The sequence below is a fragment of the Coloeus monedula genome (genome assembly GCF_965178545.1).
Source record: "Coloeus monedula genome assembly, chromosome: 28".
Taxonomy (NCBI): Eukaryota; Metazoa; Chordata; class Aves; order Passeriformes; family Corvidae; genus Coloeus; species Coloeus monedula.
Window position 1 is genome coordinate 660,581 of NC_138808.1, and position 25,315 is coordinate 685,895.

Sequence of the window (25,315 nt, forward strand, 5' to 3'; positions counted from 1 at the left end):
TGAGGTCATTTCTGTTGTTGACGTTTTTTCTCGACACTTCCCACACTTTTTGTGAAATCTGGACACGTGTTATTGCAAACTTCTCCCTCCTTCCCCCACCCCAGTTTGCTTTAGCAACAGCTGAAGGAAAAACAGAAACAATGGGAAAGGAGCTGTGAAAACATCTGTAAAACCTTTGTAGGCCGTGATGGCAGCATGAGGACTCTCCTTTCTCTGGGTACTTGCAGCTGGAGGGAGATGGGACCTGTCAGAAATGAAACCATGGTGCAAGGCGTGATAAAAATGTCAGAAATTGGGAATAACTGCCTGCAGGCACCGCCCTGCTGCTGCTGCTGCTGTAGGAGGCTTTCTTCTCAACAACACCGGAAAGAAAACAGCTTTACTATGATTTATTTTTTATTTTGAAAACATAATTGCGCAGGGATCTGGGGGGCAGGAGCAGGACCTGGGGTTGCCTTAGCGCAGCCTTTGTCACTGGCTGGGTTTCAGGATCGCGATGCCCCTTTCCCTCATTCTCTCACTGCTGCCGTGGCCTCGGGAAGAGTTGCAGCCCCGGGGTGACGAGTGGCTGTGCCTGGTCTCGGACTGCCTGCTCTGGGCACGGCAGGATGGCCCTGGAGCCAGATCCGTGCCTCCATCTCTTCTCCTCGGAAGCGATGCCGGTGGCCATAAGCTGCATTCTCCGTGGCGGGTTTCCCACCCCTCCAGCCCCCATCTGTTCACCCCAGGGTGCCCCAGGCGAGGACAGGGGTCCCACCAGCCCTGCCCGGCCTCTGAAGGACACCACGGCTCCTTCTGCCGAGCTGTGTGTCCGTGGGGCAAAACCCTGTGGGAACGGGCTGATAAACAGGGAGCAGAGTGACCTCAGCCCCGTCTGGGCCGGCTCCGACCTCCCGGGTGCCCGCGCTGCCTCTTTCATCACCACCGAGGCAGGAGCTCCCAGGAGCTTCGCCTGGAAAACAGGATGTGAGTGCTTGAGACGTGGGAGCTTGGAGCTCCTCAGGATCCAGGGCTCACCCCGGGCTGGGATGGCAGCGCCGGGGTGGCACAGGGATCTTCCCCTGGGTGATGGGGAAGCTGTGCTGGGACAGCAGCCGGCTCAGGGGAGCTACTGGACGTGCAACAGGGGGTAAAGCACCCCCGACGCACAGCACAGACCCTGCCTGAACCCCGTGAATGTGGATACACGCTGCCCGTGGGATATTTGCCATGGGATATTGAGCACGCCTTGGGTAACCCACACGCTAAAACCAGCAGCTTGTATTAGAGTCCGTGAAACAGCACGTTTTTAGTGCCTTTTATTATTCTGACACACAGATTTTTCACTTCCTGCCCAAGCCCTGGCTGACAGTGCTGCAGCTCCCAGAGCCGTGCCCGCCTGTGCCGGGGGAGGAGGGTTTATATGGAGACCAGAGTTTATATGGAGCTTCCTGCAGGCTTCCTGGGACAGGCAGTACCCAGGGGTTAAAGCTTCATCACAGCCTGTTTATGTGCTGACAAGGAAATGTGGTGACAGAGAATCCCAAACAACTTCAAAGCAAGATTTGTGGATCTGATATGGAAACTATTCTGAAAGTCCAGGGGAGTCTATCGCTTCTGTGGACACACAGCCAGAGCAGGACCCATTCCCAAAGACCAGCCTGGCCCTGTGCCCATCCCAGCGAGTCCAGAGCTCCCTCCCTGGGGAGGGAATTTGGGGTAAAATGGTTCTCCTTGGGCATCTCCTTCTTAGGCAGAGGGAAGAGCATCCCATGGTCCTCATCCATGTCCTGTGCTGTCCCCAGGTGTCCTCCCTTGCGATGGACAGGTGAAACCCCTTGAGGGCTCGTGGGCAGTTTTGGTACCATCACCTGCTGCACTGGGGCTGGTTTTGGACCCTCTGCTCGAAGCTGAAGCAGAGGGGAGAGGGAGACGCTGGTGTGGCCACGGGCAGTGACAGCACTGTGACTCCACCGTGTGATGGGTTTATCTCATGTCCTGTACCGGCGAGTATGTGGCCACGTGCCAGGGAGGGAGCGAACTCTCAGCTATAAAAAGCTTTTGTTTTATCCACAGCTGCTACTTGAGCTCTCACCCCTCACTCTCTGGGACCAAGCAGAGCCCGTGTGCCCTCAGATGTGTCTGGGATCAGCTCAGGCATCTGTTTCCTCTCTCCGAACACATCTGTGGGCATCAGGAACTTCATGTGCTGCCCAGCAAGGAGGTGCCAGTTCCCATCTGCATCCCAGCTCTCCCCAAGTAGGGATCTCCCCTAATTCATCCCAATTCTCTATGTGTAAAGAAGTAGTTTTAAATACCCATTGTTTATTCTGTAGCAACAGCCAGAGGAGCTGCTCTGATCCATGGCATAAACATATTTTCCCAGAGTTTTCTAAGCAACACTTGACCCATTGGCTTCCTGTGGCGTTTTGCCAGGGCTGGCTCTGCCTCCCCCACTGCCAGTGGCTGTGCAGGTAGAGCTGGGCCAGCAGTCCTGGCCCGTGGCTGTGGTGGGAAAGGGAAGAGGATGATTCCCCTGGTGGCAGCCCTGGGCTGGATGGTGTCCATCCCTGTGGGGGCTTGGATCAAGGCTCTGGAGCAGCAGGAATGGGGGTCAGGGCTGGGTGAGACCCAGCATCTCTGCTTCAGCTTTTCCAGCTGTAAAACTGGGACAAAGATACGGAGCCACGTTACTTCCCCTGCGGTGATGAAAGGCCTGGGACTCTCCCTTCCTCTCCCCAGTCCTGTCTGCTCCCTGGGAATGGGGCAGGGCTTTGAGCCCTCCTGTCCAGGAGTGGTGCTGATTTGAGTTCCAGAGAGAAGACACCAGGATGGGGTTGGATGCCTGCTTGGCCCCTCGGGAGTGCCTGGCTGTCTGTCCTGCCGTGGGCAGTGTGCCTGTCCGTGGCTCGGAATGCAGGGGGAGCTCCCTCCAGGGCCCAAAAACGCCATGAGGGACTGTCTGCAGGAAAACAGGCTGTAAAATGCCTAGGTAGGGTCTTGCAGCCCCTCTGGTGTCTGAGAGCCAGCACAGAGCCCAGCTCTGCAGGGCAGCTGGGGCTGCAAGGGAAGTGGAGGCAAGGATGGGAAGTGGAGGCAAGGATGGGAAGTGGAGGCAACGATGGGAAGCAGAGGTGAGGATGGAAAGTGGAGGGAAGGACGGGAAGCCAGCAGCCCTTGGTCACTCAGGAGGGTGGGGGCAGAGCTGGGCATCCTGCCCCATGCCCGGCCTTTGGCGACTCCACACAGCCAAGCCCAAAGCCCTCATTATCCAGGGACCTCCCCTCAGATCTTTACTTTCAGACACAAATCCAGCTCCATGTGCCCTCCGGAGCTGGGCGTGCAGCCACACTGGACAGACGACAGCCTCCCTGCACACGCCGTGCCTGTGCCATGTGCCATTCCAGGGCCAGGACAAACTGCCCTGTGAACACCAATTCCCTGCTCGGACCCAGCCAGCAGCAAATGCCGGGGCGGGGAGCTGAGTGAGATTGGATCAAGCCCTTGGCTGAGGGCTTACAAAATCCAAAACAGCCTTGTAAAGATCAAGCTCATAAAACCAGGACTCTGCTTTCATAGCTCATGAATGGGAAGAAATGCCAACCAGATCATTTTTACACATATTTTTTCCGTCTTTGTCAACATTCCCCCATTTGGCTGAAGCTTCAAACTGCCACATTTGGAGACTGTCTGTCTTAGAAGTTCCAGTATTTGTATAAATAACTGATAGGGAAAGATGATCCACTCTGGAGTCTGCCCAGGGGCCCTGGGAACAGTGATGGGCTGTGGAGCCCTCCAGAGATTGGGTGGTTCCCCAGTGCCAAGGGAGAGGGGCAGGAAGTGCGGGTGGGGGTCTCCAAACACCAGCACCCACCCAAATTCAGGAGGGGGAGCAAGAAAGGTCTCCCCCATCCACTGGGAAGGAGGTTCAGGCAATAAATATAGAAGTGAAATGGTGACTGTGGCCCTGGGTGTCATCTTTGGAAGCGGGGTGTCACCTTGCCAGCCCTGTGCTGATGTTGGGGCAGGGAGATGACAGGGGTGTCACTGTCCCCACCAGGGACAGTCTGTCCTGCCCAGGGAGAGTCTGAGCACAGCGAGGGGTGCACGGAGAGGGGCACATGGGGACGGGCACGGTGAGGGTGGCACAAAGGGGTGAGGGTCCACAGGGAAGGAGCAGGGGACAGTGCAGGAATGGTGTGCACGGCAGGGTGCAGGGTGCGTGGAGAACAGGGACAGGTGTGTGGGACTGGGGACACGGAGAGGGGCTGGAGGGCACAGTGAGGGGATGGAGAGCACGGAGAAGGGCGGGAGGGCACGGCGAGGGGCGCACGGCGAGGGGCGCACGGCGAGGGGCTGAGGCGTCCGGCGGGGATGCCGAGGGGAGCGGGGCGGGCCGGAGCAGCGCGTCCGGGGGAGGAGGTGCCGCTGCCCGCTCCCCTTCCCTCGCCCTCCGGAGCGGGCAGCCCGGGGCCGCCCCGCGCCTTTAAAGGCTCCTCCTCCAGCGCGGAGGGGACCCGGCCCCGCCGGTCCGCCCCGAGGGCTGCGCCGGGAGCGCGGCGGGGAGCGCACGGCGGGCGCGGGGCCGGCGCCCCCAGCCCGGCCGAGATGAGCCCCCTCCCCGCGGGCAACGGCAGCGCCTGGGGGGGCTCCGGGAACTGCAGCGGGGCCGGCAGCCTGGGCCGGCAGTGGCTGCTGGGGACCGCCATCAGCCTCACTGTCCTGGTCATCGTGGCCGGTAACTTGCTGGTGATCGTGGCCATCGCCAAGACGCCACGGCTGCAGACCATGACCAACGTCTTCATCACCTCGCTGGCGTGCGCCGACCTCATCATGGGCTTGCTGGTGGTGCCACCAGGGGCCACCATCCTGCTGAGCGGCCACTGGCCCTACGGCACGATGGTGTGCGAGCTATGGACCTCGCTGGACGTGCTGTGTGTCACGGCCAGCATCGAGACGCTGTGTGCCATCGCCGTGGATCGCTACCTCGCCATCACCTTCCCGCTGCAGTACGAGGCGCTGGTGACCAAGGGCCGGGCACGGGCTGTGGTGTGCCTGGTGTGGGCCATCTCTGCCTTCATCTCCTTCTTGCCCATCATGAACCACTGGTGGCGGGACGGGGCAGACGAGCAGGCGGCGCGCTGCTACGACGACCCGCGCTGCTGCGACTTTGTCACCAACATGACCTACGCCATCATCTCCTCCACCATCTCCTTCTACGTGCCCCTGCTCGTCATGATCTTCGTCTATGTCCGAGTCTTTGCCGTGGCTACGCGGCACGTCCAGCTCATCGGCAAGGACAAGGTGAGGTTCCTGCAGGAGCCCCCCAGCCCCACGCCCAGGAGCAGCCGGCGCAGGCGGCCCTCCCGTCTGCTGGCCATCAAGGAGCACAAGGCGCTCAAGACCCTGGGCATCATCATGGGCATCTTCACCCTCTGCTGGCTGCCCTTCTTTGTGGCCAACATCATCAAGGTCTTCTGCCGGTCACTGGTGCCAGACCAGCTCTTTCTCTTCCTTAACTGGCTGGGCTACATCAACTCAGCCTTCAACCCCATCATCTACTGCCGCAGCCCCGACTTCAGGAGCGCCTTCCGCAAGCTGCTCTGCTGCCCACGCCGTGCCGACCGCCGGCTCCACGCCGTCTCACAGGACCTGCAGCGCTGTCCCTGTGCCTTCAGCCCTCAGGGGGGCCCTGCAGAGGACAGCAAGGCGGCCCCCGGGCGCCCCGGGGAGGACGGCGAGGCTCGGGGCAGCGGCAGCAGAACAGAGGAGACTCCTCTGCCCCAGGGCAGTGGCCACCGGCAGCGGCCCCTGGGCGAGTCCCGGCTGCAGGGCGCGCAGCCCGCGCTGTGCTCACAGCCTGATGAGTAGGTACCTGTAGGCATTTGCTCGGGAGGGGCTATGGGGGTCCAGCCCTTTGGGGTGTGCCTGGGGAGGGGGGCTGTCAGTGGTGGGACGGTGCTCTGACAGCGCAGTTCAGAGCTGGGGGAGCAGGCAGACTCCGAGGTGCATGGCAGAGGCTCTGGGGTGTGGGACTGGACACCACCGCCCTCTTCCTTTATGTTCCCCTAAAACTCTGGCCCCTCCACTGGGCTGCAAAATTGGGGTCGCTACCAGTCCCACTCCAGCCCGCCAGGACCGGGTCTGCTGTTCCTGGGTAAAGGAAACACGGGTGGTGAAGCAAACCAGCTGAGCAGGAATGTGTCCCAAAGCCTGGGATTCCCCCTTCTCCTGCCGGTCCCACTTTGTGCTGCTAAAGAAGGAAAACGCGGGGACCCCCTCCGGAGCGAGGCACTGCGGCTGCCGTCACCAGTCCGGGCTCAGTAGGTTGCTTTGCCCTCCAGCGGTGTAAATCTGGGAATGGAATTAATTTCATCCTGCTCCGTCCCTTGATGGGAAATGCGCTCCCGGAGCTGGCAGCCCACAGGGTGCAGGGGGCTGGCAGGGGTGGCAGGGGACGCCCATGCTGTGGCTCTGCCCTGCCGGCACCCTGACACCGATTTACACCCCCAAATTGTAGGGTGGGCTTTTTCCACACTGAGTTTTTTTTATTAGTATGACAAAATTGGAGTTATTCTGGTTACTGTGGATTTTAACCGTGTTTCCCTCCTGACGGCTGAGGGCAGGAGAGGTTTCCTGCCAGACAGCGCAGGCAGCCAGATAGAGGTGCCAGAGGTATTCCCTGTGAAGGATTCACCCGTGCTGGGAACACGGGGCGGTGAATGGTGGGAGGATCTGGCCTCTCACCCCCTGTGCTCCCCTCTTTCAGGTTTGCTGGCGGAGAGACGCCCGCGGGTCCGTCCGACTGACTGGGAGCAGCCGAGAGCTGGGAGGAGAGTGTTTCCCGGCCGGGTCATCATCCCTCCGGCCTCTCCTCTGCCCGCGCTGGCCGCCGCCTTCCCCGGGGACCACAGCCCGTGGCCAGCCCCAGGCTGCTGCCCGGGTTCGGGCACGTGAGTCCGGTGTCAGCCCGGCTACAGCTGCCGACACCTCCCCGCTGCCCCGAGAGCTTTAACCCTCCTTGGGCTGCTGCCTCGGTGGCTCACTGGAGCTCCACACCTTGTGCATGGTGCTCCTGGATCCCTTCTGTGCCTGCCGGGGCGGTGGCTGCGGGTCCCTGTCCCCAGCTGAGCCTGCTGGGTGACACTGTGTCACCTCCCACCCTCTTCTTGCAGGGCCAGGGTTGGAGAAGCAGCACCAGGGGTGCTGGTGCTGGCAGGACCCTCCAGTGCATGCACTGACCCAGAGAGGAGGAGGATCTCCCTTGGGAACGCTGGTGGTTTTGGGACAGCACCAGCTCCTTCGTGCCGTTGGTGCTGGAGACCTGGAGCTGGGGAAAAGCTCTGGAGCTGCTTGCCAAGGGGCAGCACAGCCTCAGGGATGTGCAGACAGGGAACAAACTCCCATCTGGGGTGTTCCTGGCTGGCAGTGGGATGTGGAGACCGCCAGCTCTGTTTTCTTGAAGGACGAAGGACCCTGTCGTCCCAGGCTTGGCCAGTTTTGGACCGTCTGTTGAGAAGGAGAGAAGAGCCTCCTGCACGCTCAAGCCCTTCCCAGGATTTCCATCCCTGCCCCAGCTGCTGCATTCCAGGGGTGGGTGCAATTCCAGGAGCTGCAGCGATGCCTTCAGCAAAGGAAAAGCTCAGAGGAATGAGGGGAGCTCCGAGCCCGGAGGACTTCCAAAACCAGGGAATTACGGTCTTGTCAGATCTCTGGCAGTTTCTCCTTCTCGTTTGGGACAGATGTCTGTGTCCGTGCCACTCGGGGACGGGAGGTGGATTCTCATCTCACACGTGTGCAGACGTGCTCTGCCCACACTGCGCTGCCACGCAGCACCTTTGGGCCTAAGTTGGTGTCAGTATGTGCAGTGACTGTACAGTTTTTGTCCTGGTTTTTGTCCCTCCTGCCGTGTGAAATAAACCTCCGAATCTCTGTGGTGCCTCCAAATCTGTCCCGAGCAGAGGGTGCTGCTCCATGTGCTGTTCCTGGGTGCCTGCCTGAGGTTCGGGGGGTCCATCCCCCCTCCCGGGGCTGTGGCTACTGGAGAAAAGCCGGGCGCTGGGTGTGCCTTGGTGCTAGCCCCTAAGCCCTGCCACATGTTCCCACACCCCAAAAGGGCAGGCACAACTGTCAGAGGTGCCAAGTGCCACCTTCTGGTGCAGGGGAATCCCAGCTGCTGCACAGGAACGGGACCTGGGATGCTGCAGGGTCTGCCCTGCTGGGATCCTTCCTTGGTGTTTTGCTTTTAACACCCGGCAGTGATGAAATAACTAAATAAAGAGAGAAAATGCAGCTCGGGGAGTGTTCCCAATTCAGAGCCTCAGATCCCTGTCCAGTGACAGTCGGGGGGCTCGTCCCCGATCCCAGCAGCTAATGAGTAACTTCCCAAGCAGTGGAGGGTAGGGTGGAGCTGGCCCAGGGAACAGGGGTCCCAGGAACCGGTGGTCTCACTGCCAGGGCTGGTGGCCTCGTCTCTAATCAAGCTAAAGTGTGCTCAGGTGGGCTGTAGGTGCTGCTGGGGGTGTGAGGGGGTGGTGGGTGCTTTGATGCCACCTCCACCCCCCCACACCTGCAGTGCATTCCCAACCTGCACCTCCCGGGACCCCTCTTTCCTTTATTAGCAGTCGGTGAGAGGGCAGGGGCTCGTTGCTCGGTGGGTGCTGCTGTCTCTGGTGTTGGATTTGCTGTGGAGGATGAACAGCTCGTTTGATTTCTACCGGTCACTGTCAGAGGATCGGCCCGTGGCTGCGCTGTGGGGTACGGAGCTGTGAGCCCCAGGAGGAGACCTGGTGGTAGGAGTGAGCTGGGCATGGTGGTTCCGCTCTGTGGGCAGCCAGGCTGGGTGCGCCTGCCCCTTTCGCACTGACTGCGCACCCGGGAAAGCCGCCCTTGTGTTTTGGGGTGGGGGGAGGACCTTTCTTTGCTTTTGGGAGGGGGCAGCTTGTGCGTGCACAGACCCCGCCGTGTTTCCCAGGCTGCCAGCTGGGCACGGGCTCCCGGAGCTGCGTGGTGAAGGAGGACGACGACTTCTTGGATCACCTGGTGCTGCTGAGGACGGTGAGAGCCGAGCCCCGCCCGGGGACCTGCTGGCGCTCGGGCCGGCGGCTCCCTGCCATGGGCTCTCTGCTCGGCCCTGCAGATCTGCCTGGGAGCTGACGCCAGGGACGAGCTGCACGTGGTGGCTGTGGATTCCAAAAACGCCTCCGGGGAGCACAAGCCGGTGCCCATCGCGGCGCTGCGGAGCTCGCTGCTCCCCATGGTAAGGGCAGCCCCACTCACAGCCCCTGCCCAGGGGTGACGGCGTCATCTCAGGCTGGGGCCGCGGGTCTCTGAGCTCCGGCTCTTTGCAGATCAGCCTCAAAGGCCTGGAGCTCGTCCCTCCCGTCACCTTCGTGCTCCAGTGTGGAGCTGGGCCAGTCTATCTCAGCGGGCAGCTCGTCACCCGTGAGTGTCATCAAGCTGTGGGCTCTGGGATCACTCGGGGGTGCTCCGGGGTCCCCCAGCATCTCTGCTGGTAGCTCGTGCTCGCTGCTTTGCCCCGGGGATGGAGGGAGGGCTGCTCGGGGGGGATCAGCGCCTGTTTGCAGTTGCAGGCTGGACAGGTCAGTGCCGGCTCCTGGTCTGCTGCCATGGAGTGGGAGGGTGGCAGTGTTCCCACTCCAGGTGTGGGGTGGGATTTGCAGCCGGGGGGCTTCACCCCCTCTTGGCGGGCCAGGGCCACCCCTGCTGCAGCCCTGCCTCTCCTCTCCCCAGTGGAAGATGATGCCATGTCTGAAACCCACGAGGAAGAGCTCTTGGAGGAAGATGTGGGTGATGAGGACGATGATGGAGCTTCATAGGACAGGGGCAGCCTGGAGAAGACTTTGGCTCTGGAGTGGAGCCGGTGTGGTGGTGGGAGCTGCCAATGCCCCGTGCCAAGGGCGGTGGATCCTTGCAAAGGGACACAAACTGCCCGGGTTTGGGTGTCACCCCTTGTCTCCTCTCTGCTTGTGCCTCCCCCTGCTTGGGCTGGTCCCCTCAGCTCCCCCAGGCACAGCTCAGCCTCTCCTGCCTTTTTGCACAGGCAAATTCCAATTAATAAATGCAGGAATGCCCTTTTGTGCATAAGTGACCAATTATTTGATGCATGAGCACCCCATCAGCTCCCCCACAAGCACCCAATTCATCCCGTGAGGGTTAAACAGCACAGACTTGAGCACTCAGTCAGTGAGCACAGGTGTGAGGGCCCCAGTAAGGTCCTCGGGTGCCTGGTTGAGGCCCCGTTATCTGAGGGGCGAAGAAAGGGCAGGAGGAAGCATTTCCTTAACTACCTTTTAATTATTTACGTCTTCTGCTGTCTCTGCACCTATACCATGATAAATAACATAACAACTGTGTTAATGGCAACAGCTTAAAATAAGTAAAACTTCCCCCAGTTGAGGTGGGATCTGAGGATGTATCTTGGGAGGAGGTTCCGGCAAATGGGAATTTATTTATTGGGTGTGGGGAGTTGTTTCTCTGCTGATGCTGGGCTGCTGAAGTCCCTCCCGGAGCAGAAAAAAGAGCGGGTCTGGCTGGTTGTGTGGTTTGCATTCAGCAGCAAACGTTTGACCAAAAGGCTTTTATTCCAAGTCTGTCTCCGAGTGCTGCCTCCGAGGTGGGTGTGCACACCCCTTGTAGACACCGGGGTGAAGCAGACAGGGTGTGGAAGTTGGTCTAAAAACCCAATTAATGCAAATTTGGATCGTGGAGCTTTTAGCGAGCTGTTGGGACGTGTGGTGAAAGCGTGGCTGCATCAGCTCACCTAGGGGCTTCCAGCACACGTCTACCCCCTCGGCCCCACAGCCTCTGTACACCCCACAGACTGTACCCCCACATCTGCACGTGCACCTGTCTGCTCTCACAGGCACCTGTGCAGCCTGGAATGCCTGCATACAGCCCTGCACCAAACCACACACAGCTGTACTCAGCTGTACCTACACCTGTACACACCCGTGCACATCTGTACTCACCTGCATGTGCATGTACACCTGTGCATACCTGTATGTGCACATCTGTACTGACCTGCATGCACATGTACACCTGTGCACACATGTATACACCCTCACACACACCTGTGCATGCATGTATACACCCTCATGCACACCTGCACACACCTGCACACCTGTGCACACATGTATACACCCTCACACACACCTGTACTTACCTGTACACCTGTGCACACGTGTATACACCCTCACACACACCTGTGCATACATGTATACACCCTCACACACCTGTGCACACATGTATACACCCTCAAACACCTGTACACACCTGTGCACACATGTATACACCCTTGCACACACCTGTACTTACCTATGCACACATGTATACACCCTCATGCACACCTGTACAGACCTGTGCACACATGTATACACCCTTGCACACACCTGTGCACACACGTATACACCCTTGCACACACCTGTACACCTGTGCACACATGTATACACCCTCGCACACAGCTGTACTTACCTGTGCACACATGTATACACCCTTGCACACACCTGTGCACACATGTATACACCCTCATGCACACCTGCACACACCTGTACTTACCCGTGCACACATGTATACACCCTCATGCACACCTGCACACACCTGCACACCTGTGCACACATGTATACACCCTCACACACACCTGTACTTACCTGTACACCTGTGCACACGTGTATACACCCTCACACACACCTGTGCATACATGTATACACCCTCACACACCTGTACACCTGTGCACACATGTATACACCCTCACACACCTGTGCACACATGTATACACCCTTGCACACACCTGTACTTACCTGTGCACACATGTATACACCCTCGCACACACCTGTGCACACATGTATATACTCTCGCACACACCTGTACTTACCTGTGCACACATGTATACACCCTCATGCACACCTGCACACACCTGTGCGCCCGGGCCCCGCCCGCCGCAGGCCGCGCCCTCCCCGCGCTCTCGCGAGAGGGGCGGGCCGGTGCCTGCCCGGTGCCTCCCCGGTGCCGCCGCCGTTCCCGGCGCGCTCCCGGCGCCGCCGCTGCCCTCGCTGCCATGGCGGCCGCGGGCTGGGCGCCCACCCACGCGCGGGTGACGGTGCTGCGGGCGCGGGGGCTCCGCGCCAAGGCGGCGGCGGGCGGCAGCGACGCGTACGCGGTGATGGCGCTGGGCCGCGACAAGTTCCGCACGTCGGTGGCCGAGCGGTGCCGGGGGGAGCCGCTGTGGCGGGAGGAGGCCACGTTCGAGCTGCCGGCGCGCCCCGCCGCGCTGCGCCTCACGGTGCTGCACCGCGCCCTGGCCGGCGCCGACAAGTTCCTGGGCCGCGCCGAGGTGGATCTGGCGGCGCTGCGGGACGACGGCGACCGGCGGCACACGAGGTGCGACCGGGGGGGACCCTCAGTGTGCGGTGGGGACTGGGGAGAGGTTTGGGGGGAAACCTGAGCGCCCCACCGGCACCAGGGAGAGGGATGCGAGGGCTTCTGTGTCCCACGGGAGCTGGGGAGAAGGATGGAGTGGGTCCTACGGAGGCTGGAGAGGAGGTTTTTTTTTGGGGGGGGGGGGGGTCTCTCAGCCCCACGAGGGCCAGGAAGAGGTTTGGAGGGGACCTGTGTACCCCTCGGAGGTCAAGGGAGAGTGATGAGGGGGCTTCTGTGCCCCACGGGGGCTGGGGAGGAAGCTGAGAGGGGGCTCTGTGCTCTTCAAGGGTGTGAAGTTGTGTGAGGAGCCCCAGTTCCCCATGGGCTGTCCCTATTCCTCATGGAAACCTCTGTGTGCCACAGGCATGTGTGGATCTGGTGGGAGACCCCTGTGCCCCCATGGGAATCTGTGTGTCCCTCAGACTGGGGATCACCCTATGCCCCAGAGGAGTGGGGGGGTTGTGGTGGGGACTCTTGTTCCCCACAGGGACCCCTGAAGCCCCATAAGTGCCCACGGGGTGACCCCTCGGGGCAGGGTCCCTCCTGGTGTGGGTGAGCCCCCATAGCTGGGAGCCCACAGAAAGCTTTTCCAGCCAGTCCTGCCTGGTCCTTGGGTTTGACTTTTAAATGTTTCCGTGTGAGTGCTGACACCGTACAGAGGAAACAGCCAGCCTGACCCCCGAAACCTGCTGTCCTCGGAATGCCGCCTCCTTCCAGCAGGGAATGAGCCTGGGCTCCGCCAGCCGTTTATTTATTTTCCTTAATAAATGCTTAGCACGTGTCAGGGGGATAATTCCGTGTTCCATGGACTGACCCCGCTGCTGTCAGCAGGACTCGGAGCCGGGACGTTCCTGCCCAGCACCAGCTCTGTGTCACACTCGCTGCTTTGAACATAAACACTGGGGCGGTGAAACCCGGGGGTGGTTCCCGGGGGTTTTACTGGGAGTCAGCAGCCTTGTAATGTCCTGGTGACTCACCTTCCTCCTCTGGCTCACCTGAGCACCGGGATGGAGCCGCTTGTCAAGGCTTAATTAGGCCGTGGGTTCATTAAGGCTGTGTCAGACACTGCTGTGTTTACACTGCGGAGCCCCTTGGTCAGCAGAGCTCAGGGCCGGTGCCTCAGGCTCCCGAGCGCGTTCCTTTGTGTCTGGGCAAAGGAAAATTGAGGGGGAGAAAAAATGAAAACACAGCTTTGGTACTCCTGGGGAAATTTCTCATATTTTCAGTTGTTTCCAGCCCTTGATTTCCGGTTTGAAGCCTGTTTTGTTCTTGCTGCCATGGTGATGTGTAGCCATAAAGGATTAGTTTTATTTGGCAGATAGATGCACGTTGATTGACAGGTGCTCGCTAACACAATAAATGCCATTAATGAGATTTTTTGTGGACTGGGGGGTTGTCAGTCCATGATTGCCTTCCAGCCACTCCCAGGGGTGCCGTGTTCAGCCGGGACTGAGCTGCCTTTGCTGAACACGTTGTTTACCCGTGGCTCCCAGGGCACACGGGATCAATTGTGGCACCGAAGCCCTGCGAGCACAGGATGCTCCTGGAAATCACGGGTTGGGAACAAAAGTGCCCAGTGCTGGCTCGTGTTAAAGGCAAAGGGGTTGCGACTGCCAGGCTGCTGCAGCTTCAGGGACCGGGCAAAGCCTCAGTCTCCTGATAACACCCCTTCCCTGGGTGTCTTCTAACTCCACGTCAGAGCGTCTGACTGTAGCTCAAGCGTTCATTTACAATCCCAGAATGGACCTTTAAGCTCATCTTGTTCCACCCCCTGCCCCGGGCAGGGACAACTTCCACCAGACCCATTGCTCCAAACTTGCCCTTGAACATTTTGAGGGACAGGACAGGCACAGCTTCTCCAGGATCAGGGCCTCAGCACCCTCACAGGGAAGAATTTCTTCCACATTTCCATGTGAAGTGTCTGTAGCAGATTCCTGAATCCATCTCCTTCAGTTATCCCCATTAGTTTTGAATTTCCTCTGGAGCAAATTACCTTTTCCTGTTCTCATTTGTTGCTCTCAGTACATCCTTGGAGGTTGAAGCACAAATTTGATGGCAAGGGCGCATTTGCATGCTCTGTTTGCTTCCTTTATTATCCCGTTGCAGCTGGTGAGGAGGAAGAAACCAGCAGTCTCCAGGCAGCCTTTCCTATGGGTTCTGTGGAGTCGGGAATTCTGCAGTTCCATCAACAAACAAAACCATACTGGTGTGCAGTGCTGATAATTCTCTTTGCTGGCTCAAATGTGGTTTGAGTGTCACTGAGTGGTGGTTGAGGGCATTGGGTGGTGGGATTGTGGTTTGGGATGGCCTGGGCACTCCTCACACAGAGCTTGACGTTCTGGAGCCGTGTTTGGGGAGGGAGAGGGCTCTGTCTGAGCAATGCCCTTCCTGGTGCGTGCCAGTCACGAGCCTGGAGGGGTGAGTGGAAATCCCCCGCAGTCTGTAAGGCTTGGGTTGGCTCTCTGGTGCTGATTAGGGGTTCCTTGGCTTAAGAGGCATTAAGGAGCTGGAATGAAAGGTATGAGGGCGTGGGACCGTGTGCAGCTCCGAGGCTGCTGCTCTCGCTCCCACTTCAAAGCCGTGGCCTCTGCGAGTGTCAGGAGGAGAGATGAAAGGGCAGAGGAGAGTGGCTGAGCTGAAATACAGGAATTCCATGTCGTGTTTCTGTTTTTTCTCCTTTTTTTTAACCCTTCCTGGTCTGGGTTTTAAACCAAATCTTACGAATAACTTTCTGTTTACGATAAGGAATGTTTTCCTTGGCACCTGGGGCTGTGACCATGACGTCGTCATAAGATTAGAGGTGTTCTTTTCCTACACTCTGGGCTGATTTGATTTTTCAGCCATAAGCACCCTCTGTGCTCTCAATTACTGGTGGTAAAAGAAACCTCCTTGTTGCTGCAGGTGGTACAAGCTTCGCTCCAAACCGGGGAAGAAGGAAAAAGAGAGAGGGGAGATCGAGGTGGATATCCAGTTTATGAGGAGCAACATGACAGCCAGCATGTTTGATCTGTCCATGAAGGACAAGCCCCGCTCTCCCTTTGGGAAGCTCAAAGACAAGCTCAAGGGCAAGAGGAGCAGCGGCCTCTCGGACACGGCGTCGGCGATTGTCCCCAGCACAACCCACTCCCCCGCTGACAGCGAGGATGAGGCCGTCGAGAAGGAGAAGAAGAAATCCAAGTTCAAAGCGCTGTTCTCCAAGCCCGGCCTGCAGAAGACGTCCCTGTCGCAGTCGCTGTCGGTGCTGCCCACGCAGCAGCCCGTCACCCCGAGGGTTCGGCTGCGGCCCAGCGACTTCCAGCCACAGTGGGACGAGGAGGAGTCCGAGACCTCTCCGACCTCAGAACGTGAGTATTGGCACTCGCTGGGCACAGAGCCTTCCTCCAAAGGGTCGTTCACACTTTCCACAGCACTCGTTAAATTCTTCTTTCTGAACAAATTCGTAGGAAGTCCCTCCTGGTACTGAGGCTGTCAGTAGTGTCAGGGAAAAGGTTGTTCTTGCATCTTGAATTTCTGCCTGGTTTTTTTTTTCCAGGATCCTTTGAAAATGCCCTGGAAGAGAAGCCAGCTCCTTCTCCTCTGTTCAAATCTCGTAAACCAGCGTTTTTGGACAGTAGGCAGCTCACCCAAGGAACCACTAACCACACCAAAAAGGATGGGCTCTCTTTGTTCAGTGGCCTTAAATCCAAAAGCGATCCCGTCTCCAAGTCCAGTCTGTGCATCAATGGCAGTCACGTTTATATGGAAGAGACCACGACAAAGGACAAGACTCCAACCTCCTCCCCCTCTCCTCACAACCTCAGGAGGAAGCAGCTCTTTGCCTCAGAGGAGAACCTGTCCTCCAGGTCCACTAAATCACCTGAAGAGATGGGAAGAACCTCTCCTGGTCAGGCTTTCTCTGGGTCCACATCCTTGGAGACCTTCAAATCCATGACTTTGCCATCATACAAACTGCTCAGCAGCGAGGAGCACCTGGACACCAGCGTTCCACCGAGCGTCGAGGCTGTTAGAGAGACCAAAAAACCAGACCACAAGAAGTCTGCCTTGCTCTCCCTGGTCACTGGGAAGAAGGAAACGCTGAAGACCAGCGATGCTGAGATTATTCCCGACAGGACCCTGCAGAGTGAGGAAAACACAATTCCAGAGGAGAAGAGTGAAGAGGAGGCCAAATGCCCCGAACCCCCAGCAGATGGGGGAGGAGGGAGCCCGTCAGGAGACGCTCACCATGGGGAGGACGCTGTCACAACCAAGCAGCTGCTCAGCCCTCGTGAGGAGGAACGGAAACCTGAGAAAGCTGCGCCAGCCAAGACCAAAGCTGTGAAACCCAGGTGAGTCCCAGCTGCTGCCAGGGGGCAGGAGGGGCAGTGGTGGTGGCAGGTGGCAGCGGGCTGTGTCCTGCCACACCTGAGCTCAGGTGCTGCTCTGCGCGTACCTGCGGGTTTTACGCTGGCGTTGGGCGCTTTGATAGCAAATAACAACTCCCAGGTTCTTTCTCAATGTGAAAAAAAGATGGATATGGGGAGCTCCTTGTAAGTGATGCTGAAATAGTGGTTCTCTAGTGCAGGCACCTGTGCAGGTACTGCAGGGTGATTTTTCTTGCTGGATCTCTTGCACAAACTAACTCTGTCTGAGCTGTGTGACTGCAGCCTCCCCAGGGTCTGAAATGCCTGTTCTAACATCTCTGCTTTCCTCTTCTCTACTTGGCTGTGGTCTTCCAGAGGCTAGCCTTGGAGCTCTTGGAGCCCTTCTGCTTTTGGCATCGTTCACAGCAGCACAAAGGGATTTTGTGTGGATTTGTACACAAGGCTTTTTCGGAAATTCTGCTCCTTTTTCCTTCATACACCCATATATATAAATTGTGTTTGGAGTTTTATATATATACATATATATATATATATATATAGGTGTGCCCTACTAATAAGGCTGTGTTTTGTGTATGTCCCTAACTCCTCATTTTCAGTGCTTCTCAAGTTTAAATTTCTTGCCTGTGCAGTGTTTTCCGTACTAACAAACCTGCTTGGGGTGCAAAGAGACGGTGCTTAAAGCAGCAAAACCAAGCTCTGCAGCAGAAGAGTTCTGACATAAGTCCAGTGCTTGGTAAAGACGCAGTTCAGGATATAAAGTCTCGCAGACAGGGGGACCTCTCTCTGAGGTCTCTTTAAAGTATGGTTCATCTCCAGTGGCAGAGCTGATGGAGGCTGGTGCTGAAGCTTGTCTGTTCCTGCCTCGTGTTGCATCTGCAAGTGACATGCGAGTTTTTTGTCCCTTTTTGCAGACTGGGCCTGTCTCCAGAGGAGGAACCCAAAGCCACACTTCCTACTCTTGCACCTGACCCTCTCCCTGCTTTTCTCTCTGTGCACCGTATCAGCAGTGCAAATAATCCTTTTATTTCTAAAGTGGGGCAGACAGTCCAAGTGCCAGATTCTGAAAACATCACCAGTTCTCCTGCCTCTCTCGCTGCTCCTGCTTTTGCTGCAGAGCTTTGGAATGACAAGAACCCCTTTACTCCTGAGTGGGACAGGGCATCCAGAGCCCTGGATCCTGACAGCATCACCCGTTTCCCTTCATCCCATCATCCTGCAGCCTCTGTTCCCAAAGCTCCTCGTCCTGGGCCAGTCTCTGCTAGGGGCAATAATCCTTTTGCTGCTGACTGGGGGCAAGGTCCCGAGGGCTCTGACACAGAGGCTTCCCGGGGTCTCTCTGGCTCACCCACACCTTCTGTCCCCTCTGGCTGTCATTTCAATGATAATAATCCCTTCGTGTCCCAGCGTGGGGGACAGCCAGTGCCAGGTTCCCAGGCTGTCGCTGGTTCTTCCCCTTCCTGCCTTCCTGGTGGTGAGGACTGTTCCTCTGCAGGACACCCTGGTCCTGGTGCTTCAGGGGGCTCTTCGGATGTGGCTTTAACCAGGGATGTCACAGCTGTGCCAGGCCCTCTTGGCACCTTGTCTGACCCCCCTGCTGGCCCCCCTGGGCTGGCTCCAGAGCTGCACTGTGATTCTCCCCAGCTTCAGCCTGAGGATTCTTTGGAAAGCAGTGAGCCAGGCAATGCGAAATCTAAGTCCTTTGTCCTTGGTGGATGGCAGGGTGTTACATCAGGTGATGCGGGTTTGGGTGGGCAGGAAGGGGGAGAGCAGCACTCGGGTTCCAGTGGAAGGTTACAGACGGGTTCAGGGGCAGCAGGAGAGGGAGCAGGGTTTGGGGGTGAGCTGGGAGCAGGGGGTTACCCATCGACAGAGCTCTCTGGTGACAGCACACGTCCCACCTGGAGCAGGGATGGAACAGCTGTGGAGGTCACTGGTGTAAACACGGAGCCCTGCACGAGGGGTGACAAAGGTTTTGTGTCTCTCTCCAAGTCCAGTGACAGCCTTGTGCCAGAGGCTGACCAGGCACTGTCCCCTGAGAGCGAGCTCAGGGAGAAGCAGGAGAGCTGTGGTGGAGAGCGATGGGTGGAATGTGTGCCCATGGTAGAGCCCCAGGCAACTCCACTTGCTGGAAATGAGTCACTTTCTCCAGTCAAACCAACCCAGAGAGCCTGCCCGGTGTCCCCTCGGGACACGGGTACAGGAGGGGCTGGCAGCGAGATCCTTGTCCCACCAAGGCCAGCCCCACGGCTCGCTGCACTGCTGAGGAAATGCCCACCCATTTCCCAGGCTGAGCTAAGGGGTGATGTCCCTGCTTCAGGTGATGGTGTGAAATCCACACCAGGGCTCCCGTTACTGGGTGATGAAGCCTCAGCTGCTCGTGGGTGCCTCCCTCAAAGCGGCTCCTTGGAGACTGTCACCCGTCCAGTGACACCCAGAGGTAAGAGCAGTGACAGGCCTTTGAAACAGGAAGGTGATGACAATTTATCTGTCAGTCTCACAAATCTCAAGTTTGCCATTCCTGTTCCCGGAGACCGGGGCTCGAGACTGGCCAATCTTCCAGCGATCCCAGAGGGAGGCTCTGATGACGAGCTGCTGGGGGACTGTCAGGAGGGCTGTGGGGTCACTGCAGGTGGTAAAGGTGCTTTACAGACTGGAGAGCAGCCCCGAGGTCTGACGCCTTTGCACGGAGAACAAAGAGAGCTCTCTGATAGCTCTGCTGCAGCCCTGGTGATCCCAGCTGCTCTGGGAGGAGGAGGAGCTGTTCCTGGTGCCTCTAAGCCAGGGAGTTCGGCCATGCTGCCTGCTGGAGTGGGTGCTCCCAGGGTCTGTGTCCAGGGAGCTGACTCAGGCTTAGGTGTGACGTCTCATTCCAGGGAGTGCAGTGGTCATTTTGAGAAACAAGAGCTGGAAAGGAGTGCAGGTGTTGAGGAGCGTGCAGAGTGTGACTTCTCTGAGCCTTCTGCTTCCTCTTCCTCCCTGTCAAGTCCTTGCCAGCCCTACTCTTCCTCTCATTCCCTTCTCTCTGACACCCCAAATCATAGAGCAGAGTCTCCGAAAAAGCCAGCAGCCGAGGGCTTCGCAGATAAAGCGGGAAATTCGGGCAAGAAGAAACTTCTCCAGGCACGGGTTTCACCCTCTGAAACGTTCCCTAACCAAACCCCATGGGGTGGTGAAACCGTGTCTCCCAAGCACAGGTGAGACCATGTGGGGATCCCAGCAGGTACCTCTGTGCAGGGGTGAGCTTTGCTTTGCTTTCTGGGTGCAGATCTGTCTCTGCAGCTGCTGGATCTGACCGGGATCAGACAGCCCTGACTTCCTTCAGGGCCTGGATTTGTCAGGGCCTGGCTCCTGTCCCCCAGTGCGGGGTTGCTGCTGGCTCCAGGAGGATCTGTGCAGCTCCTCAGGGTGCTGAGCGGAGTGGGTGCTCATCAGAGCTCTTAGGGGAGCCATTAGGGAAAGGGCAGGTGGAATAGAGTCATGAATACCAGTTGGGAAAATGGACTGGGATTGAGCTGTTTGTCAGACACGGAAGAATGGTCACCCTGATAAATGGGGCTGCTTCATTTCCTGGCTGAGTTGGGCTCCTCAGCATGATCACCACAAGTGATGCAGCTCAGGCTGCTCCTGAAGATGCAGCTCCTGCTGTGTGGGAGTGCTGCCACTGACCTTTCAGCCCTTGAGACTTCACCTGCACAGCTCTGCCTGGGGTCTAGGACACCTCTGGGCCAGTGTTTGCTGAAACAGAAGTAAAATTTTCTTCCTGTGTTAAAATTGGTGTTGTAAGTCCTGCTCAGGCAAGTAACGACAGCACTTCTTCGCAGCTCGTGGCGTCAGTTCAGACTGGAAAAGGCCTAATGCTTGTCTTGGGATAGCAGAAGTATTTGATCTGTTGTAAGACCACAAATATGTTCTGATTAGGAAAGTCGGGCTGAAATACCAGTGCCTGAGGGATCAGAGTAGCTGCCCTATGCTCTGTCTGCTCGTGTACCCCAACGTGGCTTTTCTTCCATGACACACAGAGGATGTATTTCCCTTCCTGCTGCTGCTTTATCTCCAATGCCTTAAGTCAATAAAGATAGTAGAGAACTGGAAAATACTTACAAAACCCCTGTGGCTTAGAAATACCTTGTCTTCCTGAAGCTGAATCTCTTTTCTCTCAGGAGATAGAGCAGGGAGGGAATCTCCCCCAATTTCTTGCTGTATTTGTTTTAGTGTAAAGATCTGTGTCATGCTGGTGTTACATGTCCTGCATAAACAACAGAAACATTTCTTTTCCTGTTGCAGACTCCATCCCGTGAAGCCAATGAATGCCATGGCAAACAAGCCTCAGAGTAAGAACCTGAATGTCATCAGCACCATGAATGAAAAGCTGCTGGAAATGAGTGTGAAGGTATGGAGGGAAGTGGCACTTCCACTGCCTAAGCTTTGATTTAATTGAAGAGTTTGTGTATTCCGGATAGTTGGGACATGAACTTTCTTTTAGTCAGCTCCCAAGTGTGGGGACAGTCCTTAAATGCTCATTTTCTTGCAGACTGGTCTCTAATAGAGTTGGTGCTGGTGTTTTGTGGAGGAGGTTCTCAGGCACAGCCACTTCCTAGGAGTGTAGTCGTGCAGTTGGGACCAGCACTGGGACTGAGAGGAGCTTTCAGCATAATCCTGGCCTCAAAGGAGACCTCCAGGCTTGAGGCATAGCTTACCTGCCACGTTGATCTGAATGGCTGGGAGCATCCCCTGGTCAGCAGGGAAAATCCCAGGTCCCCTTGTCCCTCGGGGTTTTTTTGGGGAAATAGAGAAGTTAGAACTGAAATAATGGCAGTGCCTCCTTCTGGTGTGAGGGGAGAGGATGTGAGTTAAGGGATTCAAACTGACACGCTGCTGTTTCAGGGGAGTTGAAAACTTGCAGTGGGTGTCGTGGTGCTCTGGTTCCACCTAAACTGTGTGATGCACCACAGGAGCCTCTTGTGCTCACACTCCCTGCCTGGGCAGTGTTCTGGGAGCTGCAGGAATCAGCAGAAGTTGCCCAGTACCTCTCAAGTTCCTTAAGGGTTAAAAACAGACTTTTCAAAGAAATAGGAGGAAACACCAAAGGCCTGGGTGGGTGTTTCTTGCTGTTTAACCTTAATTTGGCTTTACCAGTCTGTATTTAAGCAGCTGGTTTAAGCTTTAGGAGGTTTGTTGAAGCAGCAGCTGTCACAGTGCTGCTCTGTGTGTTCTGTTGCTGCTTTGGAATGCCCTGTGTCTGCACTGACCCTGCTTTCCCTCCCCCCCCCCCCAAGAAATACGATCCCTCAGACCCTGCCTATGCGTATGCTCAGCTGACACACGATGAGCTGATCCAGCTGGTGCTGAAACAGAAGGATACCATTACCAGGAAGGACCTCCAAGTGCGGGAGCTCGAGGACTACATCGACAACCTGCTTGTCAGAGTCATGGAAGAAACCCCAAACATCCTCCGTGTTTCCATGTCTGGGAACAAAAAGGCTGGGAAGATGTGAAGGGTCTCGGGATGTCGGTGAACAAGGACTGAATTCCCACCAGAGGAGTGTGAGGAGCTGGTGTGGAGCAGGTGGTACCGGTTGTGCTGCCCACAGAAAATGACCTTTTTCCTGTTTCTGCCTTGAGCAACTCTCGGATTGATTAATAGTTCCATCAGGTGTTGTAATGAAGTTGCCTTATCATATTTATTTTTTGTTTTCTTCCCATTATTTGGGAAGATCAGGCATTAATCCAAAGGCTGGTTGTGATGTGAAGGAGGAGGGTTTTTGATGTGTTTTGCTTCCCAGCAAGGCGCTGATGATCCTTTAGGAAGATGTTTTTAACTGGTTTTGTTTTGTAGCAGCTTTGATAGATCAGTTACTTTTCTTTCCACATCTGAAGTTGTAGTGCAATATAAATCCTTGTACAGTAGAGCTTGAGGATTTGATTGCTTCTAAAGTAATAATTAACTACACTGGAGAAGTCCAAAGATGTCCCAGCTTCAGACCTGGGCTGTAATTTAAAAGGAATTAATGCCCTGAATGTTAACCATAAGTTGACCAAATCTCAGTTCATCTCATCAAGTGGACATTCCCAAGAGTTCTCCAAGGGCAAGTTTACAGGTTTTTTGGAGTAGGAGATGTTGAGGTTCATGGTACGTTTCTACCACAGAAATGGCATCAATGAATTTGGGCCAAAGGTACATTTTAAATCAGAAATTGTTCTCTTAAAATTTCTGTTTTGGAGGTCGTTCAGAGGAGGCAAAGGCCCCCTGGCTCTGCTCAGTGCTCTGCAGCAGGCCTGGGTCTCACATCTTGTGCCGTGTGGGAGTTCTGTGACCATTTCCCTTTTACATTGAATTCATTAAATATAAACCCCTTGGATTTTGGAGCTGGGGCTCACCTTGAATGCCCTCCAAAGGTGATCAGTCTTGCAGTGCTTTTTTCTGTCATTCCTTGCACAGCCCAGAGAGGGGAGGGAGCGCTGGGGCTCCCATCTGCTCTGGCTCCTTGGGGCTGGCTGCTCACAGTGGGAGGAAAACCTCGTGTAGCTGAGGGGTGCTGGTGTTGCTGGAGAATCGATACCTTTGGTAGGGTCTCAGTGGATTCAGGGATTTCTCCTCCCCATCCCGTCAGACAGTGGGAACAGCTCTTTGCTGGTGAGCAGCCACCATGGCTTCCCCCACTGAAAACTACATGGGCCTTTGTTTTGGTGAGCTCTTGTCAAAGATCCAAAAAAAATCAGATGCCTTTTTGCACCTCTGGGATTTACCAGGGTAGGGAGAGTCCATAAAAGGCTTAGAAGGAAGTTGGAATACCAACAGAGTGGAAGCAAAGGACCAAAGCTTCATGAGGACCAAAGCTTAAAGCTTTCCAGCCTGAGTTCTGTGGAAATAAACACTCCTACCTTTGGAAGTTTTATTGGGTCACTTCTGGCTCGGGTGAGTTTTCAGTTTTCCTACAGCAAAGCACTTTATGGAGGGACTGGAGCAGCTGGATGTACTCTCACCCAGTGAGCAGTCTGCTTACAATTGTCATAAACCACTGGAAGCTTCTGGAGACCTCAATACTGTATTTTTGTAGCAAAAAGCAGTTTAATATATTTTCATGGAGATGTAAACATTTATTAGAAAAATCAAAAAAATGCTGTTAATGACATTTTTATTCCTGTAAACTGACCTGCTACCAAAGTCCAGAGCTTTTGTGGCAGAGCTGTCCCTCAGGGGCAGGCTGACCTCAAACAAGCCTTAGGAGTTGAGAGTCTTCCAAGACTTCAGGTACTTTTATCTCATTTTAGTGTTATTTGAGCAGTGGAGGCATTCTCTCTTTTCTCCTGTCCCCTCTGCTCTGAACGAAGGGTCCGAAACGCAGGCGGCCCTGGTGGTGGTGGTGAAATCCTGAGTGGTGCTGCTTGGCCTTGCTGAAACTGTTGCTGCTGCTTCTTGTGCCTTCCCGAGTGAGGAAGATGAAGGATTGATTTGTTTCCTCCTTGTGCCTCGGGGGATCTCTGGACAGAGGATCCTGTACCTCACTGATAAACTTGTATTTTGGACTTTATTCCGCAGCTTTCCGATGTTCTGGGTCAGAGAGGAAACCCCGTTGTGCCCTGGAACAGCGACTCAGCGTGTGAGAACCCCACACTGGTGTTACTGGTCACTGTAACTGGGCACAGGGGAGCAGGACTGGGCTCGCTCTAGGACAGTCCGGGTCCGACGGCCGCCGGCTGCTGGCGGCACCTCGGGGTGTGCGACGCTTTTGGAGCCTGGGTCTCACGGAAGTGGCCTCGTGTGCATCGCCACTGCACAGAACCAAAGCAATAACGTGTGCTTGTAGCAGAGATGAAGCCTTAAAACCTCGAACACCCTCCCCTGGCAGCCTTTTTCTGCCAGCTCCAGCCGTGTCTGTTGGGATGGACCCCGAGCTGTGCAAGGCTCTTGTCCTGGGGTTGTTCTCTCCAGTGGCTGCAGCTGTGGAGCCTCTTCCCGAGCAGACCCAGCGCTGGGGGGGGACACAGGGGGGCCACGGGGGGGTACAGTCCTTGACTTCCCCAGCTCCAAAAGCATTGCACAACCCTCGTACCTCGTTTTTATTGGCAATACTTGTTAAAGCCTTCCTTCAGTGTGGAGGGACTGCCATTTTACATCCTCAAGGGCCTTAAGAATCAAATATATTGTTTTATTATTGAAGGATCTGAGTGCATGTTCCCTGTTTGTACTCTCTGCTTTTAGCCCAGGTACTGTTTGTTTTTAAACACCTTTTGGTTTTACGGAACACTAAAATAAAAATACCTTAAATCCAGTGTTCTGATCACTGTGTCTTTGTTCTGAAATAGTTTCAAAAGGGCCTCGTCCCCTCCTTGTGACCAGCTCCGCTCATCCTCCAGCTATTTTGGGGTTGGTTTCATCCCTGCAGCGATCCATGCAGGAACTTCCTGGTGAACACCTCGCAGGGTGGGGAAACCTGACGGACGGGCTCGTCCGCATCTGCAGAATCGAGAGTTTCTGTAAAGCACAAACAGTGACCGTGTGAAATATTCTCGGCCCGCAGCGAAGTGACCCCGGC

The 25,315-nt window shown here is 56.2% G+C and overlaps 2 protein-coding genes across 2 annotated transcripts; both read left to right on the forward strand.

Moving 5' to 3' along the window:
- Positions 1-4,587: 4,587 nt before the first annotated feature.
- On the forward strand, positions 4,588-9,818 carry ADRB3 (adrenoceptor beta 3; the record flags this gene model as incomplete). Its single annotated transcript, XM_082298268.1, has 6 exons — positions 4,588-5,846; positions 8,612-8,736; positions 8,954-9,036; positions 9,119-9,238; positions 9,330-9,423; positions 9,733-9,818. The coding sequence occupies 6 exons, from the start codon at positions 4,588-4,590 to the stop codon at positions 9,816-9,818; spliced, it is 1,767 nt and encodes a 588-aa protein (XP_082154394.1).
- Positions 9,819-12,116: 2,298 nt separating this feature from the next.
- On the forward strand, positions 12,117-22,668 carry RAB11FIP1 (RAB11 family interacting protein 1). The gene is made up of 5 exons (XM_082298345.1): positions 12,117-12,378; positions 15,319-15,761; positions 15,950-16,742; positions 21,063-21,168; positions 22,055-22,668. The coding sequence occupies exons 1-5, from the start codon at positions 12,161-12,163 to the stop codon at positions 22,271-22,273; spliced, it is 1,779 nt and encodes a 592-aa protein (XP_082154471.1). The 5' UTR covers positions 12,117-12,160; the 3' UTR covers positions 22,274-22,668.
- The last annotated feature ends 2,647 nt before the right edge of the window (positions 22,669-25,315 follow it).